This window comes from Triturus cristatus, chromosome 3_1, assembly GCF_964204655.1.
Source record: "Triturus cristatus chromosome 3_1, aTriCri1.1, whole genome shotgun sequence".
Classification (NCBI taxonomy): Eukaryota; Metazoa; Chordata; class Amphibia; order Caudata; family Salamandridae; genus Triturus; species Triturus cristatus.
Genome location: NC_140583.1, coordinates 434,859,794 through 434,878,403, shown reverse-complemented (window position 1 = coordinate 434,878,403; position 18,610 = coordinate 434,859,794). Strand labels below are relative to the sequence as shown.

Sequence of the window (18,610 nt, the reverse complement as noted above, 5' to 3'; positions counted from 1 at the left end):
CGAAACCCCCATCTGAACCCGTATCTCAAAACATGTGCTGCCCCTTGATCCTCATAGCCCTCTAGCCCTGCCTCCACTCTCTCGAGTTTAACCGGAGTACGAGGCTTTGGGTCTAGGCCCTTAGGGCCCCTTACCTTCCCATGTGCCCATAAACTGCTGCTGGTGCCCCCCTGAGTTACCCCCTGTCTGGTGCCATTAATGACCTCCCTGTTAGTATCCGCTTCCGCCCGAAGCAGTTGACTCCTGTGTGCACAAGCATTTGTTAAAGTCCCAGCACGCCCACCACTCCTAATTGACTCTTCCCTGCACCCCCACCTCTCCCCGGGTGGGTCTCCCCTGAAAGGACTAATAGACACTCGGAAAACCACTGGCCATAAATATTGTCTTCCCCCTTTGACTGCTCCTCGTATGCTGCCACAAATCTGCGTTCAGCTCCCCCCATTTCACTCCAGGTTCCCATGCTGGGCGTGCTCTAAATTCCTCGTTATATTGGGCCCATGCATATCCCCCTCCTGTGATCTGCACCTTCCTTAATGACATCCATGTATTTAAATAATGCAACGCAGCGCTCTGGGTATCTTTCACAATATACGCATGCGTATATTAGAAACGCTGATGTCCAGTTTTCTATTGTCAACGGGACCTTCGGCCACTTGGCCAATTCGTATTCCTCCTCTTTGGATCCCTGTTTGGACCTCATCTTCCTATGCAGCAGTTCAAGCATTTCAATATATTTCCCCTTCCAGATGTGCTCTTTCATTGCCAGCATAAAATGGGCCTGTTAGACCTGACATCCTTGGCGTGGGTTTTTCCCCTATCTTTTGCCTCTGCTACATGGATTTTTGATGCTGTGCTGGATTTCGTTTTGCTGGTTTAGATGCTTTGGACACTCTGCCACTGCTAATCAGTGCCAGAGTGTAAGTGCTCCCTGTGTAAAATATCGTATCGATTGGATATACCTGATTGGCATATCTGTATCACCATGAAGTCCCTAGTAAAGTGCACTGTGTGTGCCAGGGCTGGTGATGACGGATGCTACTAGTGGGTCTGCAGCGCTGATTGCGCCACCCACCTGTGTAGCCCTAAAACAGTGTCTCAGGCCTGCCGCCGCAGGCCTGCCTGCAGTCCCCGGACTGCCATGTCCCCCTGGCCAGTGTCCACACTGGCCGGGCCTAACCCTTCCCTTTTCATACACGTCAGTCCTCCCTATGGAAGGCCCAAGGTACCCCCCTGGGCAGGGTGCAGTGTATGTAGAAGGTAGAGCATGTACTAGTGCAGGTAACATGTTCTGGTAGTGAACACCGGCCATTTTGTGTGTTCACTACTGCAAGGCTATCTTGTTCCATAGGCTAACATGAGGGAGGCGGGTGCCAATGGCTATCCGCCTATCTTCTCATACGAACAAGATAAGACATGAGTGTTTGATATCCCTGAGCTCAGCATTTAATAACACATCTTTTAGGAGAGATTGTTTTTAAATCCTGAGTTGGAGAACAGTACTTTTTAGAGAGTAGCTGTTCTCTTGTCTGACCCTTCTGTGTGCCTGGGCGCGCTTGTGGATTGACTGTCTGGTTTGAGAGTGACAGGGGCTGGGGATCCCCCGGGAGGTTGGCTGAGTCAGCCCTCTGCTGAATGGCGACAATCGCAAGGAGAGTGGAGGGAGGAGATAGCACCTGGGATTGAATAGGGCTGTACCTGCCTGCCACTCTGCTGGCTCCACCTCCTGCTGGGCGGCTGACGACCTTGCCCCTCGCTCTGAAAAGAATGTAGGAGCCAGGAAAACAAAGTGCTCCAGCAACACCCAGAACTGGATCAGACCGGGCTCAGGACCCACTTGCACAAAGACTTCAAAGACTTCTAGGGGTATAAGTACAAGACCCCTGACAACAGATTGTTAGATTCGACCATCGAGAGGAACCTCTGCTGAAAGACGGACCGCTGAAGAACTAAAGGAAGATTGCCGTGCTGTGTGCTCTAAAGGCTGACCTGTTCTGGCGTACAACTGAAGCTAAGGAGAAGAAGGGGTCCTGCTGTGTGCTGACCCTATCCACTTGACCAAACAAGACTTTGCTGTGTGCTGTGTCTTCAACTGAATCTCCAAGGGCCTGAGAAGAGCTGGCCTCCTGTTTCGCAACCCAGGGATAGAAAGGTTGCCAAGAACTCAAGACTCTGCTGTGTCCCACCTGCGCTGCTGTGTGCCGCAGGGACCGTGGACTGTTCTACCAAGCTTCTCAACATCTGCCTGTGAGGTGGGCTGGCTGCTCTCTGTCTTGCTAGAGAGTACCACACCGAGCCGGGCCCGACACCGGTTGCCGCATCAAGAAGATCGACGTGCTCATCGGCTCGTACCTTCAAGCTGGCCACCCGGAAGCACCACCAGCTGATCCGCGCCACCAAGAAAACTGCTTTCAAGGACCGGCTGGACAACAACGCACACAACTACAAGGAACTCTTCAACATCGTGAAAGAGCTATCCAACCCCAGCGCAGGAAACAACGACATCACCCCATCGCAAGACCTCTGCAACTCCCTCGCTTCATACTTCCACAACAAGATCGCGGACATACACAACAGCTTCAACAACCAACCAACGCACACCAAGCCCGAACAACCACCCCTCACCACCACCCTCCACGCCTGGACCCCGATCAGCACCGAAGACACCATCCGCACGATGAACTCCATCCACTCCGGATCACCGACCGACCCCTGCCCTCACCACGTCTTCAACAAGGCTGACGCTGTCATCGCACCCCACCTGCGAGACATCATCAACACATCCTTCGACACCGCCACCTTCCCTGAGAGCTGGAAGCACGCCGAACTCAGCGCTCTACTCAAGAAACCCACAGCGGACCCCACCGAACTCAAGAACTACCGCCCCATCTCGCTCCTCCCGTTCCCAGCCAAAGTCATCGAGAAGACCGTCAACAAGCAGATGGCCGCCTTCCTCGAGACGAATGGATCCCTCGACCCCTCACAGTCCGGCTTCCGAGCCAATCACAGCACCGAGACCGCCCTCATCGCCGCCACCGATGACATTCGAGCCCTGATGGACAACGGAGAAACAGCGGCCCTCATCCTCCTAGACCTCTCCGCAGCATTCGACACTGTCTGCCACCGCACCCTAGTACAGCGCCTCAGCAACGTCGGAATCCAGGACAAGGCGCTGGAATGGATCATCTCCTTCCTCGACGGAAGAACACAGAGAGTCCGTCTACCACCGTACAAGTCAGAGGCCACCGAAGTCATCTGCGGCGTCCCTCAAGGATCCTCACTGAGCCCCACCCTCTTCAACGTCTACATGAGCCCCCTCGCGGCCATCGCACGCCAACACAACCTCAACATAATCTCCTACGCCGACGACACCCAGCTGATCCTCTCCCTGACCAACGACCCCGCCGCCGCCAGAGCCAACCTGCACGAAGGGATGAAAGAGGTAGCCAAGTGGATGACGACCAGCCGCCTGAAACTGAACTCGGACAAGACGGAGGTCCTCATCCTGGGCTCCTCACCCTCCGCCTGGGACGACTCCTGGTGGCCTCCCGCCCTGAGCACCGCACCCAAACCGACAGACCATGCACGCAACCTGGGCTTCATCCTGGACTCCTCCCTCTCCATGACCAGGCAAGTCAACAACGTCTCCTCGGCGTGCTTCAACATCCTACGCATGCTACGGAAGATCTTCTGGTGGATCCCCACCGAGACCAGGAAGACCGTCACCCAGGCCCTCGTCACCAGCCGACTGGACTACGGCAACACCCTCTACGCCGGTACCACCGCCAAGCTCCAGAAGAGACTCCAGCGGATCCAGAACGCCTCAGCCAGACTCATCCTCGACATCCCACGAACCAGCCACATCTCCGGACATCTGAGAGACCTGCACTGGCTCCCCGTCAACAAAAGAATCACCTTCCGCCTCCTCACCCACGCACACAAAGCCCTACACGACCAAGGCCCGAGCTACCTCAACAGCCGAATCAACTTCTACGCTCCCAAACGCCACCTCCGATCAGCCAACCACGCCCTCGCCGCCGTCCCCCGCATCCGAAGAGCGACTACAGGAGGAAGGTCCTTCTCCTACCTGGCCGCCAAGACCTGGAACTCCCTCCCGACCGACCTGCGCCTGACCCAAGACCACCTCTCCTTCAGGAAAAAGCTGAAGACCTGGCTGTTCGAGCAGTAGCGGCACCCCCCCACCCCCAGCGCCTTGAGACCCTACGGGTATGTAGTGCGCTCTATAAATGTCATTGATTGATTGATTGATTGATCGGCACGTGCCTTGCCGCGACCCGGAGGCCTGAAGCAGATCGAGAGTCGTATTTCCCTGCTCTACGAAGCCGCGCTGTGAGTGGCTGACTCCGGTGACGTCGACATCGTCACTGGGGGCTCGTCGAGGGAGTTGTGGAATCCTTGCACCGAACAGCCCGAGGAGCGCTTGTATAACGAGCGCAGTGACACCGCCGGAGCAACGTAGCTGCCTAAAACATCGAGAGCCTACAAACTGATTCATTCTCAGTGAGTATCGAATCACTCAAGAGACTAGAGACTATCGTCTGACGGTCCCGACCAACTAAGAAAGCGACTATTGTGTAAACCTGTGATGCTTGATTTCAACTGCGGAAACTAGATAAAGATATATTATTTTTGATATAACTCACCTGTGTGGTCTAAGTTTGTGGTGTGCGGAGGAGGGGTCATTGTGGTGTCTACGTGCAAATACCTTACACATTGCCTTGGGGATAAGCCTGTCTGCTCGAGCCAAGCTACCTAGAGGGTGAGCAGGGGTTATCTACCGTGTGTGTCCCTGTACCCTGACAAGAAGCAAGGGTCCCTATTTGGTCTCAGGTGAATACCTCTGCCAACTAGAGACCCCCAGATGTAACATTGGTGGTCAGCGGTGCGGATTAGAACCAGTATTTGCACTTGACCTGCAGTGACTCTTTGTACATCACTAATCTAGTAAGCAGTTGCATCGCACGAAGTTTTTGCGAAGACTATTCTTGGAGGATCGACGAAGCATCATGTCTCTGAATGGAGTAGGTGAGGAGTCGGAATTGCAATTTGAAGTAGAAAAGTTGCTCACGTACAAGAAGGAGCACCTAAAGCAATTCTGCAAGCAGCTTGGATGCCCAGCGAAGGGCAGCGCCAACAGGACGGAGCTACAGAAAGCTCTAAGGGCCTGGTGGGAGGCCAAGAATGGCGCAACCGAGGAAACTACGGAAGGGGATGGCACACCGGAGCACGGATTTGGATCCGATGATCTGCCAGTGAATAGTCCAGCGTCTAGGGCTGGCAGCGCCCATTCCAGTAGGAGCCTCTCTCCAGAGGAGCTGGAGGAAAACCAAAGGGTTAGAGCCCATGAGATTGAACTTTTTAAGCTCAAAGCTCAAGCGGAAGAGAGGAAACTGCGCCTTGACAGTGAGAAAGAGGCGGAGGAGAGGAGGAATGCTCTTGCGTTAGAAGAGAAGAAACTCCAGTTGGCTCATGAGTTGAGCATGAGGGAGCTGGACATTAAAGCCAAACAGGTGGCGTCCAGTCCGAATGGTGGCAGCGCACAACCAGTACAGGCGGGTAAAGTATACATACCGAAAGATTTGGTGCAGAATTATCAGAGGGGTGAGGATATCTATGCGTGGTTTAGATCCTATGAGCTTGCCTTGAAGATGAATGAAGTGCCTGAGAAAAGTTGGGGAGCGGGGTTGTGGAAGCATTTTGAGGCCTCTGGGAGGGATGTCTTAGCACCCTTAGAAGCAGCAGGGACCTTAACCTACCCCACGATGAAGGAGGCCTTATGCCTCAGGTATGGGCTTACACCAGAACAGTACCGACAGAAGTTTAGGAACTTCAAGAAACTTGATTCGAGTACGTGGGTGGAGTGTGTGAGTATGTACACGCGTGCACTGGAAGGTTGGATAAAGGGCAGCAAAGTTACTGATTATGTGGGGTTGTGTCACTTGATTAGTTGGGAGCACTTGAGTAGTCTATGTGTTCCAGAGCTGCGCCAGCATCTTTTAGACAGCAAGTTAACTGATCCCAGCGAGCTTGCTAAAGAGGCAGACCGCTGGACTAGCACCAGGGTCAACAAAGGGGTGGTAAGTATGCCAGCCAAGGGTGGACAGGGTCCCCAGCAGAAAGGTGGGGAGGACAAGGGTAACAGTAAGGAGTTCTCTAAAGGGCCCCAAAACAGTTCCCAGGAGAAGGAGTCCCAAGCCCCCAAGCCGAAGAGGTCTTGGCCCCCTAAGGGCAACAGACCACCGCCTACTTGCTATGCTTGTAGGGAAGTGGGGCACATCGCCCCTAAATGTCCCAATAAACCCCCAGCGCCAGCTGCTGCTCCAGTCCCAGGGTTAGCTAGTGTAGCTTTGGGAGGGGATTTGATTTCCAGTGGGGAAGCGGGATTAGCTATGATGACCCTTGTCTCTTTAGGAGACCAAGAGATGGTCCAGGATACCTTGATACCCGCTAACACTAAGAAATACGGGCAAAAGGTGACCATCAATGGGAGGGAGATAGAGGCTCTGAGAGACACCGGGGCTAGTGTGACATCTGTCAGGTGTCAGTGGGTGTCTGAAGAGCAAGTAATTCCCAATGTGCTCCGCCCAGTAGTGGCAGCTGACACTTCAGTTCGCCTCTGCAAGATGGCGCGTGTTCCCTTTACATGGGGGGGAGTCTCTGGTACCTTGGAAGTCTGTGTCAGTGATGCCTTGCCGGTAGATTGTCTGTTGGGTAACGACCTGGAGAGTTCTCCATGGAAGGACGTAGAGCACAGAACTCACTTGGAGATGTTAGGACTGCCAGCGTGGATCTGTGTATCCACACGTGCCATGACAGCCAGTAAGGGTGGATTGGTAGAACTGGAGCCTGGAACGAGGGCCCAGGAACCTGCCAGGAGGGGAAGGGGCAGAGGGCGCGGGAAACCGGCCCCCACTGTTCCCACGGTCCAGGAGGAAGCGGAACCTGAGGGGGATGCCCTGGAACCTACAGGGGAGCAGGTGGCCGAACTGGGGGAGTTGCCTGAGCTGACCCATTGGCAGCAAGAGGGTGGCCCCTCCAGGGAGGAATTCTGCCAGGCTCAGAAGGAGTGCCCTTCTCTCATTGGTGTGCGGCAGCAGGCTGCAGACCAGGCAGCAGGCCTAGGGTCCAAGGAACATTTGATTTACTGGGAAGATGACTTACTGTATAGTGAGCCTAAGTTCGCTGAGCCCGGTGCAGCCCGTGTGCTGGTGGTACCCGAGCGCTTCAGGAACTTCTTACTGGGTCTGGCTCACGACGTGCCTCTCGCAGGACATCTGGGGCAAGACAAGACCTATCACAGGCTTGTCACCCACTTCTACTGGCCCCAGATGAAGAAGCACGTCGGTACCTTTTGTAAGTCATGCCAAACCTGTCAAGCCAGTGGCAAGAGCGGAGGGAAGTGCGTGGCGCCCCTCCAGCCGTTTCCTGTAGTGAGCACCCCTTTCGAGCGGGTGGGCATTGATATCGTAGGGCCCCTGGATCCCAAGACCGCCTTAGGCAACAGGTTTATCCTGGTCTTGGTAGATCACGCCACTCGGGACCCAGAAGCAGTCCCTCTCAGGACAATCACAGCACCCGTGGTGGGCCGTGCATTGATGGGGATCTTTTCCCGTGTAGGGTTCCCTCGAGAGGTGGTCTCCGACCGGGGTACCAACTTCATCTCTAGGTATATGAAGTCTCTGTGGGAGGAGTGTGGAGTAACGTATAAGTTCACCACTCCTTACCACCCTCAAGGAAATGGATTGGTTGAAAGGTTCAACCGCACCCTGAAAGGTATGATTATGGGCCTAGCGGAGCCCATGAGACGGAAGTGGGACGTCTTGTTACCATGCCTGTTGTTTGCCTACAGGGAGGTGCCTCAGAAGTCCTTAGGGTTCAGCCCCTTTGAACTGCTGTATGGCCACCCTGTTAGAGGACCTCTCACACTGGTGAAGGAGGGGTGGGAGAAATCCCGTGGGAAAACCCCCCAGGATGTGTTCAGCTATGTGCTGGCCATCCGCAACCAAACGCAGCGCTTCAGGAAGCTCGCTCAGGAGAACCTAGAAGCCAGCCAGGAGGAGATGAAAAGATGGTACGACCAGAATACCACTCTGGTAGAATTTCATCCCGGGCAGAAAGTGTGGGTGATGGCGCCGGTGGAGCCTTGTGCGCTCCGCGACAAATGGACCGGGCCATATGAGGTGGTAGAGCGCAAGAGTGAGGTGACCTACCTGATCAACATGAAGACTCCTAGGCAGCCCCTTAGAGTCTTGCATGTGAACCGCCTCAAACCCCACTTCGAGAGGTCTGAAGTGACGATGCTCATGGCTACAGATGACGGTGGGGAAGAGGATAGTGATCCACTCCCTGACCTCCTGGCAGCGAAGGAGCAAGACGGGTCAGTAGATGGTGTGGTCCTCTCGCCCACACTGACCCCGGAGCAGCAGAGCGACTGTCGCCAGGTGTTGGGTCAGTTTGCCTCCCTGTTCTCCCTGACACCAGGTGTCACCAATTGGTGCGTCCATGATGTGGACACTGGAGATAGCCTGCCTGTGAAACAGAAGTTTTACAGAGTAGCTGACAAGGTCAGGGCCAGCATCAAGGAAGAAGTTTCCAAGATGTTGGCGTTAGGGGTAATTGAGCCCTCTAGCAGTCCCTGGGCTAGCCCAGTGTTCCTCGTTCCCAAGAAATCTGCTACACCCGGTGGCCCGTCAGAACTTCGGTTTTGCGTGGACTACCGCGGGCTCAATGCGGTCACCAAGACTGACGCGCACCCCATCCCCAGAGCTGATGAGCTCGTGGATCGGTTAGGAGCTGCCCGGTACCTCAGCACCTTCGATTTGACTTCGGGGTACTGGCAGATTGCCTTAACTGACGGGGCAAAGGAGAGGTCGGCATTTTCAACACCAGAGGGGCACTTCCAGTTTCGAGTCATGCCCTTTGGATTGAAGAATGCCCCTGCCACCTTCCAGAGACTGGTCAACCGGGTACTGACCGGGCTGGAGCAATTCAGCGCCGCATACCTGGATGACATTGCTGTGTTCAGCTCCACTTGGGACGAACACTTGCAACACCTCTGTGAAGTGTTGAGGGCGCTGCAGAAGGCAGGCCTCACTATCAAGGCTAGTAAGTGCCAGATAGGGCAGGGATCAGTGGTGTATTTGGGACACCAGGTGGGGAGCGGCCAGGTGGCGCCCCTACAGGCGAAGATCGATACCATTCTGGCTTGGGAACCCCCCAAGACGCAGACAGAGGTGAGAGCCTTTCTAGGACTCACCGGGTATTACAGACGGTTCATCAAGGGATACGGCACCATTGTTGCCCCCTTGACGGAACTAACCTCTAGAAATCAGCCCAGGAAAGTGAATTGGACCGAGGCCTGTCAAACTGCTTTTGATTCCCTGAAAACTGCAATGTGCACAGCACCGGTGCTTAAGGCGCCTGACTTTTCGAGTGAGTTCGTAGTGCAGACAGACGCTTCAGAGCAAGGCGTGGGAGCAGTACTCTCACAGATGGACGACGAGGGCGGGGACCAACCCGTAGCTTTCATTAGTAGGAGGCTACTTCCCAGGGAACAGAGGTGGAGCGCTATTGAAAGGGAAGCATTTGCTGTGGTCTGGGCCCTGAAGAAGCTGAGGCCCTACCTGTTTGGGACTCACTTCCGTGTTCAGACCGACCACAGGCCCCTCAGATGGCTAATGCAGATGAGGGGTGAGAATCCAAAACTGTTGAGGTGGTCCATCTCCCTACAGGGAATGGACTTTACGGTGGAACACCGTCCCGGTACAGAGCACGCCAATGCTGATGGTCTGTCCAGGTTTTTCCGCCTTAGCGATGAGAACTCCCAAGAGGGTGGGTAGTTCTCCCCGCTTTCAGCTGGAGGGGACACGTGTTAGACCTGACATCCTTGGCGTGGGTTTTTCCCCTATCTTTTGCCTCTGCTACATGGATTTTTGATGCTGTGCTGGATTTCGTTTTGCTGGTTTAGATGCTTGGGACACTCTGCCACTGCTAATCAGTGCCAGAGTGTAAGTGCTCCCTGTGTAAAATATCGTATCGATTGGATATACCTGATTGGCATATCTGTATCACCATGAAGTCCCTAGTAAAGTGCACTGTGTGTGCCAGGGCTGGTGATGACGGATGCTACTAGTGGGTCTGCAGCGCTGATTGTGCCACCCACCTGTGTAGCCCTAAAACAGTGTCTCAGGCCTGCCGCCGCAGGCCTGCCTGCAGTCCCCGGACTGCCATGTCCCCCTGGCCAGTGTCCACACTGGCCGGGCCTAACCCTTCCCTTTTCATACACGTCAGTCCTCCCTATGGAAGGCCCAAGGTACCCCCCTGGGCAGGGTGCAGTGTATGTAGAAGGTAGAGCATGTACTAGTGCAGGTAACATGTTCTGGTAGTGAACACCGGCCATTTTGTGTGTTCACTACTGCAAGGCTATCTTGTTCCATAGGCTAACATGAGGGAGGCGGGTGCCAATGGCTATCCGCCTATCTTCTCATACGAACAAGATAAGACATGAGTGTTTGATATCCCTGAGCTCAGCATTTAATAACACATCTTTTAGGAGAGATTGTTTTTAAATCCTGAGTTGGAGAACAGTACTTTTTAGAGAGTAGCTGTTCTCTTGTCTGACCCTTCTGTGTGCCTGGGCGCGCTTGTGGATTGACTGTCTGGTTTGAGAGTGACAGGGGCTGGGGATCCCCCGGGAGGTTGGCTGAGTCAGCCCTCTGCTGAATGGCGACAATCGCAAGGAGAGTGGAGGGAGGAGATAGCACCTGGGATTGAATAGGGCTGTGCCTGCCTGCCACTCTGCTGGCTCCACCTCCTGCTGGGCGGCTGACGACCTTGCCCCTCGCTCTGAAAAGAATGTAGGAGCCAGGAAAACAAAGTGCTCCAGCAACACCCAGAACTGGATCAGACCGGGCTCAGGACCCACTTGCACAAAGACTTCAAAGACTTCTAGGGGTATAAGTACAAGACCCCTGACAACAGATTGTTAGATTCGACCATCGAGAGGAACCTCTGCTGAAAGACGGACCGCTGAAGAACTAAAGGAAGATTGCCGTGCTGTGTGCTCTAAAGGCTGACCTGTTCTGGCGTACAACTGAAGCTAAGGAGAAGAAGGGGTCCTGCTGTGTGCTGACCCTATCCACTTGACCAAACAAGACTTTGCTGTGTGCTGTGTCTTCAACTGAATCTCCAAGGGCCTGAGAAGAGCTGGCCTCCTGTTTCGAAACCCAGGGATAGAAAGGTTGCCAAGAACTCAAGACTCTGCTGTGTCCCACCTGCGCTGCTGTGTGCCGCAGGGACCGTGGACTGTTCTACCAAGCTTCTCAACATCTGCCTGTGAGGTGGGCTGGCTGCTCTCTGTCTTGCTAGAGAGTACCACACCGAGCCGGGCCCGACACCGGTTGCCGCATCAAGAAGATCGACGTGCTCATCGGCACGTGCCTTGCCGCGACCCGGAGGCCTGAAGCAGATCGAGAGTCGTATTTCCCTGCTCTACGAAGCCGCGCTGTGAGTGGCTGACTCCGGTGACGTCGACATCGTCACTGGGGGCTCGTCGAGGGAGTTGTGGAATCCTTGCACCGAACAGCCCGAGGAGCGCTTGTATAACGAGCGCAGTGACACCGCCGGAGCAACGTAGCTGCCTAAAACATCGAGAGCCTACAAACTGATTCATTCTCAGTGAGTATCGAATTACTCAAGAGACTAGAGACTATCGTCTGACGGTCCCGACCAACTAAGAAAGCGACTATTGTGTAAACCTGTGATGCTTGATTTCAACTGCGGAAACTAGATAAAGATATATTATTTTTGATATAACTCACCTGTGTGGTCTAAGTTTGTGGTGTGCGGAGGAGGGGTCATTGTGGTGTCTACGTGCAAATACCTTACACATTGCCTTGGGGATAAGCCTGTCTGCTCGAGCCAAGCTACCTAGAGGGTGAGCAGGGGTTATCTACCGTGTGTGTCCCTGTACCCTGACAAGAAGCAAGGGTCCCTATTTGGTCTAAGGTGAATACCTCTGCCAACTAGAGACCCCCAGATCTAACAGGGCCCCTTGACGTTTCATCACCCCCATATAAAGGAGTTTCTTAATTTTCAGTTCCTTGCTCTCTGGGCCGTCTTTCTTGTCTCCTTTCTTTTCACCGTCCTCAGTCACCTTCTCTGTATTGGTTACACTCTCAATGTTTGTCCCCTTTATGTCGCCTGCTTTCCTAGTTCCTACCCCAATGTCCATGACGTGCTTCCATTTTCTCAAACGCCCCACCTTCCTCTAGACCCTCCTCTTCCCCCTATCACAACTGACACCATGAAAGGCTTTGCTTTTATCCTTTCAGCCTTACTTGGCTCCAAGGAGAGTGCCCCTATAGTTGCAGTCCACCTCGCCACTGGCCCCGTACTTTCTGATGTCCTCATCACCGTCACGGCAGGTCCTGACGCCTTCTGCGGCTTCTCTGCCAGGGCCTGAAACATACTATTTTATCCCATTAGCTTGTCACCCCCCCCCACGGATCCTCTTCCTCCCGCAATTCACCTTTTCCAAGGCTTTCTTCATCATAATCCAGCTCCTCTTGTCCCAAAATCTGGGGCCACTTCTGATTTAAATCTGACCTATGGGCCCTACCGGAATCTCTGCCCCCTGCCTGAGGTGGAGCCGACTTTACACACCGGTACTCCCCTGGTGCCCCTGCTCATTTGATGGCGCTCTTTGATGCCCCAGAGGTCCACTGGGACCCATCGGGTGTTTGGGCCAGCGAGGTCGTCTGGGCCTTATACTGCTGACCACGATCGGCTCCCCCGCCGTTAACGGGCACGCCGTTCTGGGCTCCACCCTCGCTTCTCCTCAGCACCACCGAGCAGCCCGCAGCCATGCAGAGTATGCTGTGCTGCACCGCTCGTTGCCCTGCAACGAAAATGTCTGGTCTGATGTGCTGGTTCCCTGCCAACCTGTTGCCTGGCCCACCTTACTTTTCGTACCCTGGCTAGGCAGTACCTCTGACCATCTAGGCAGTACCTCTGACCATCTCCCCTCCCCCCGAACTCCATTGCTCCCTCCCCGCCATCGACCCCACCCTCCTCATCCCCACTCCACTCTAACATGGCCGTGACAATTGCAGGTCCCTGTACCAAAACGGGTTCTGCTCCCACTGGTGTCCCTTCCCCATGGGGTCTTCCCTGCCCTGGACCCCCTTTATCCTCCCTACCCTGCCCTGTGGCCCTCATCTCATGCTGCACTGAACCCCCTTTTGCTAATGAAGCATCTAACTGCCCCACCCTGTCCAGGCCCCTCACCTCATCATTCCATGATGAGAAGATATCCAGGCCCTCCCATGCCTGACTGCCCCAAGCCAGCTCTAGCTCCGCTGGAAAATCGTCCTCCTCCCTTCCCCCTTGACCCTGTGGGCCCACACTCCCTCCCCCCACATGGTCTTCTCTTACCCACCACTCCTCGGACCCGCCCACACCACTGCCCCTGTCCCCGTATCATCCTCATCAATAATCCACTCCAGGCCTCCACTACTTCCTTCCCTTTCCATTTAGCAGGCCCCAACCTCCTCGTCAGGCAGGCCTACCAATCCTCTGCCTCACACTTCTCCCTCCCTCATGTCAACACCTGCCCCCCCACCCCTCCTGCTTTCCTGGCTGAGGACAGGACCCGAGTGTCCCAGCAACATCAACTCATTGGGGCCTGCTTTATAGGCCCCGCCCCCCGCTGCCAGACCTCCACTCTCAGGGGCAGAACGCTCCTTTTTAATGGCCCTGGTAGCCGGCCTGCCTTCTACAGGCTCCGGGGCTGTCCCGCCTTAATTTTTTGGCCCCTGGTTGTGCGGAGCAGCACCCCCATTGTATTTCAATCTGGCCCCGCCCCTTGTCCCGGGGTGTCATTGCATGCCCGCACTGCCCGGACGTCCCTGGGGCTGCTCTCCTTGCGTAAGTGTGGCCCGTTCACTCACCACTTGCTGTTTCTACGAGGAGCACGCCACGACTGCAACAGCAGTCCCGCTGACGCCTGCCGAGTCGGGCGCTCTGGCCCCGCGGCCTCCGGGTTCACCAAGTCAAGGCAACCGGCTTCACTCAGGAGCCTCAGCACCTCCAGGATCCTATAATCCTCCATGGCAACGGTGAGACCAAATTTGTATTCCCCTAGACTAGCCTACTAATATACCCTAGACTCTCAAAACACCAGAAAAAATCTTACCAGTTACAATGTGCTCCCAGCCACCAGGTCACCAAACCTAAAATGGTGGCTGGGAGCGACTGCCCGCTAGCCTTATATGTTTGGGCTACCATTGGACTACAGATATGTAGCCCAATCTAATACAAAATGGAGACACAGGGGACTGCCCCGCCTTCCCACGCCGGCCGGGGGGACCTCCCTGCGGTCAGCTACCCCTTAAAACTCCCTTGTCCTCACGGCCCAAAGATTGAATTCTTACCTGATTAGTGGCCTTTCTTGCTCCAGGGGATGATGCGACTTGGCCTCTCCCCGATGGCAGGACATTAACGGCACTACTCATTACCTTAACTTGAATACAATATGGAACTGCTCTCAAAACGTATGTGCATAGTTTTGATGTTTCCTGCCCATCTCCCGCTGTACATTATCTCACGGCACATGGCTCATCATTTTGCTACATCCCTCTGCGATAGTCAAGCCAGCTGCACGGGCTCAGACTTGTTAGGATAGCTGTGGATTATGCTACTTCATAGTATGTCTGTACTGAAAATCAAGTATATGTAACTGATAATGCACATGGTATTATTGACTATTTGTTGTTAAAATTGTCCTTCATATGTAACAAAATCTCAATAAAAACAACTTTAAAAAAAAAAGACAATGACAGTCATTCATTGATACAAGACCGTAGTCAGGGAAGCATGCCATGGGTCAGTGAAACCATATTGGGAAGATGGCCTTTCCCGCTAAAAGCAACATAAGCCGCGTTACAGGGAAAAAACCCACATAAAACAGTTACTTGAGGTGTCTTGTAAATAAATATGTAACCACACTTTATTGATTGTCGGGTCTTATATAGGAACAAAATCATTTGTTTTCTAATTTTCACACCAGAAATAGGTTTTTTCTTGAGGAGAGCCACCCGGCAAATCTTGTAGTGCGTATACATACTTATTAACATTTGATTCATAGTAACTCATCAAAGGGAGTATGTTGATTTGAGTGGGGATGCCTTGTGTTCAAGAAGGTTTCTGATAGCATCCGATGCTGCCCCTAAAACAATGCAGCTCATACCTTGGAATGTAAGCACTTCCTAAGATGTAGAATAATATACCTAACAATTAGCCCCATGATAATGAGAGAAAAATAATCATTTGAGCAGCCTCTTTAAATATTTAGAAGTGTAACAAAAAAAATAAGTTGACAGACAGCCAATGCTGACTATACTCTGAACTAAAAAACCTACATGTTCACCAAACGTCTACCTCGCACATTATACTTACCCGGCATACAATCCAATTGAAATGCATATTGCAGTCCTTCAAGTGAAGTACATTAAATGTGCTTTGTCAATTTTCAATTGCATAATTTAATCTAATGTAGTAGTTTCTGTTTGGGATTCCTGTATCTTAGGTACTAGTTTTTTTTCTTTGTTGAAAAGCATTTTTATAATGTTCAATAAATACCTTTGTAAATGCCTTCCTATTCACAAAATATCCTAAAAATATACTTTTTTATTTGATGTTAGTAATAAAGCTCCACATTTTAGATACTTACCGTATTGCAATATGCATTGCGCATGTTATAGTTACATACAGGATTTACAAATTCAAGTAATGTTAACCATGACGTTTTATTATGTATTTATATTTCAGGACTGTGTATTTCCCGGTTTCAAGAAAACACAGCTTACACAGCTACCAGAAGGCTTGGAAGGTCCCCAGGTTTTAAACCGTGTATTAGAAGCTCAGCATTTTACAGTATGTAATATTTTCAGATTTTATGCTCAATTATGCCGTGAATGCTCTTGACCTATACTTGCAAATATTTAATGCAGCTCTTGCTGGGTCAAACAATGCAACTCAAATGTATTCACTAAAATGACATGTAATTATGAGGTGTTTTTTTTAGCACTTAATGCTATCAGTGGCGTAACGAAACTTGAGGGACCCCCTGCAAAGCACATATTACATCACTCATGACATGGTCAGTGACATCACTGATCACATCGCTGATGACATCTCAAATGACATCACTGATGACATCACTGATGACGTCATCCATGTGATAAATTAGTGCATCTTGTCACACCCTAATATAACCTTTGATACACCGACTCAAAATTTCAGACGGCCATTTTGAAAACCATAGATACTCCAATACCAATAACTACATACCCACTCATTAACTCTTAGGTCTACATACACCTCCACTCACTCATCTGTACAGTCACTCATACTTACAGTCACTCTGTACAAGAATATCATATGCATTTATACACCTATATAGACACTCACACACCGCCAATCATCCATTGAGGTACTGACACACCTAGTCAGTCGTGCAAATAATTAAACACAATAAAATTTACTCACCTATACAGTTAAACACACTCAAGTTCACTTACTCATAAAAATAGTACCACATTCTTACGCTCTTATACAATCATTGATACAAGCACGCACTCATCCATACAGCCACTCTCACAATCACACACTCTCACATATACCCACTTATATACTCTTACACACATATAAACTGCCTTTTACATATGTAGTTAGTCACACATGCACCACTGAGATATACATTCAATCCCTAACACACCCATACATACACTCACCCAACCATACAGTCCATCACAGATGCACTCTTAAAACCATGCACCCGTAGAATCACCCACTCACACATCTATGCATAGAGTCACACACACCCTACCCACACAGACACTCAGGCACCCATACAGATACTCAGACAACCAATCAATAACCCATATAGACACTCATATAGCTATTCACAAAACCATGCAGCCACTTATACACCAACACACAGACACATACAGATATTCACACAGTTTAGTCATTAGTCTGCAGTAAAATACATTTAATGACTCACTTATAGAGTCAGTTACGCACCTAGAAAATCATCCATTCACACACTTGTACACCCACTCATTCTTCAACAGACCTTTCCCTATAGATATTAAACATATTAAAACTGTACAGAAAAACATACTCACTGGATGATGTCATCAGTGATGTCACTGACCATGTCATGAGTGATGTAATATGTGACATCATCAGCAGTGCATTGCGGGGCCGCGAGTTATAGTTAGCTGAACTAACTATAACAGGGGAATTTCTAGGGTTTTGTATGAGGGAAATGTCCAGCTAACTATAACGCCCCTGAAACCTATGGTTTTTTCAGGGAATATATATATATATATATATATATATATATATATATGCATATATATATTACATATATATATTATGTCGACTGGACAGCAGGTACGGACCACAACGTGTTCGAGTTTTTCACAAGCAGTGTTTTATTTCATGGTGTAATTAAAGTGAATCAGCGTCATAAAATGCGAAGACCAGTGTCCAGCCTGACGCGTTTTGACCGCGTTTGCGCGGTCGTGCTCACATGACGCGCTGGACCAATCAGAACAAATTTATGCACAATCTAAAAACACCTCCCCTCCCCTGGAGCCATCACAATAAAAGAAATCCTTTGTGTTATATAGAGTAGTTCACGTAAATTCTATGCTGATGTCAACAAATAAAACCAATTGATGTCAAACGAAGTAAAATATTGGTTAAAAATGAATTGATATACATACAGATTTGACTGATATAAAAATAGAGAAATCAATACTACAAACTGTACAGGCAGGGAGAGCCATAAATATTTGGCAAAGTGCATAATTCATTGGACACCAAAGTGGTTACTCATGTCAACTCCTGTATGTGCAATATTTAATAAATCAAAAAGCATAGAGAAAACTGTTGTAAGGTCACAAAGTCAATGACTTGAGAATTGATCCTAGCTCCCCCCCCCCAAAAAAAAGTGCAAAGGCTGTAAAGTGCAAGTGCAACTAAGGTGCAAAATAGCTAAACATGTGCAAAATATACATTTCATAGATATATATGGCACACATAATGCCAACTGTTTGAATCTGTAAACACTAAAGTGCAAGTGCACAATAAAATCATCAGATGAGTACAAAGGGGCAATGGACAATACTAGTTGTCCTTGGCTGAGACAGCATGGTACAACGTATCATGTATATGTATATATATATATGTATATCACAGCTCCCCACAATACGTAGAACGGACAAGCACTCACGTTAGTTCAATCTTAAATCAGATGTATTGGCGAAAAATCTAATAAACAAACGCATTTTGGCAATCCTGCCTTTATATAGTTCTTCTATTGTCATACACCATTTCCAGGTGCTTGAAGAGATTGTCAGTAACCAGGGCCAAGGCATTTAAAGAGCTCTCATTGTTTAACATATATAGGTTCAGGAATCGAAAAAGGGATGGTATGTGGACTAGGTTGGGTGCAAAAACAAACATTTTTGGGCACACATTCAGGGACAATACATTTTAGTTTAATGTTTGGTTTGTGTAT

General features: G+C 50.9%; 1 protein-coding gene across 1 annotated transcript in view; it reads left to right on the top strand.

Moving 5' to 3' along the window:
• Window positions 1-18,610, top strand: part of FAM227B (family with sequence similarity 227 member B) — a 3,353,280-nt gene that overhangs the window by 796,628 nt on the left and 2,538,042 nt on the right. Inside the window, exon 5 of the mRNA XM_085646151.1 lies at window positions 15,847-15,951. Coding sequence (XP_085502277.1) covers window positions 15,847-15,951 — 105 coding nt within the window. The remainder of the gene's footprint in view (window positions 1-15,846; window positions 15,952-18,610) is intronic.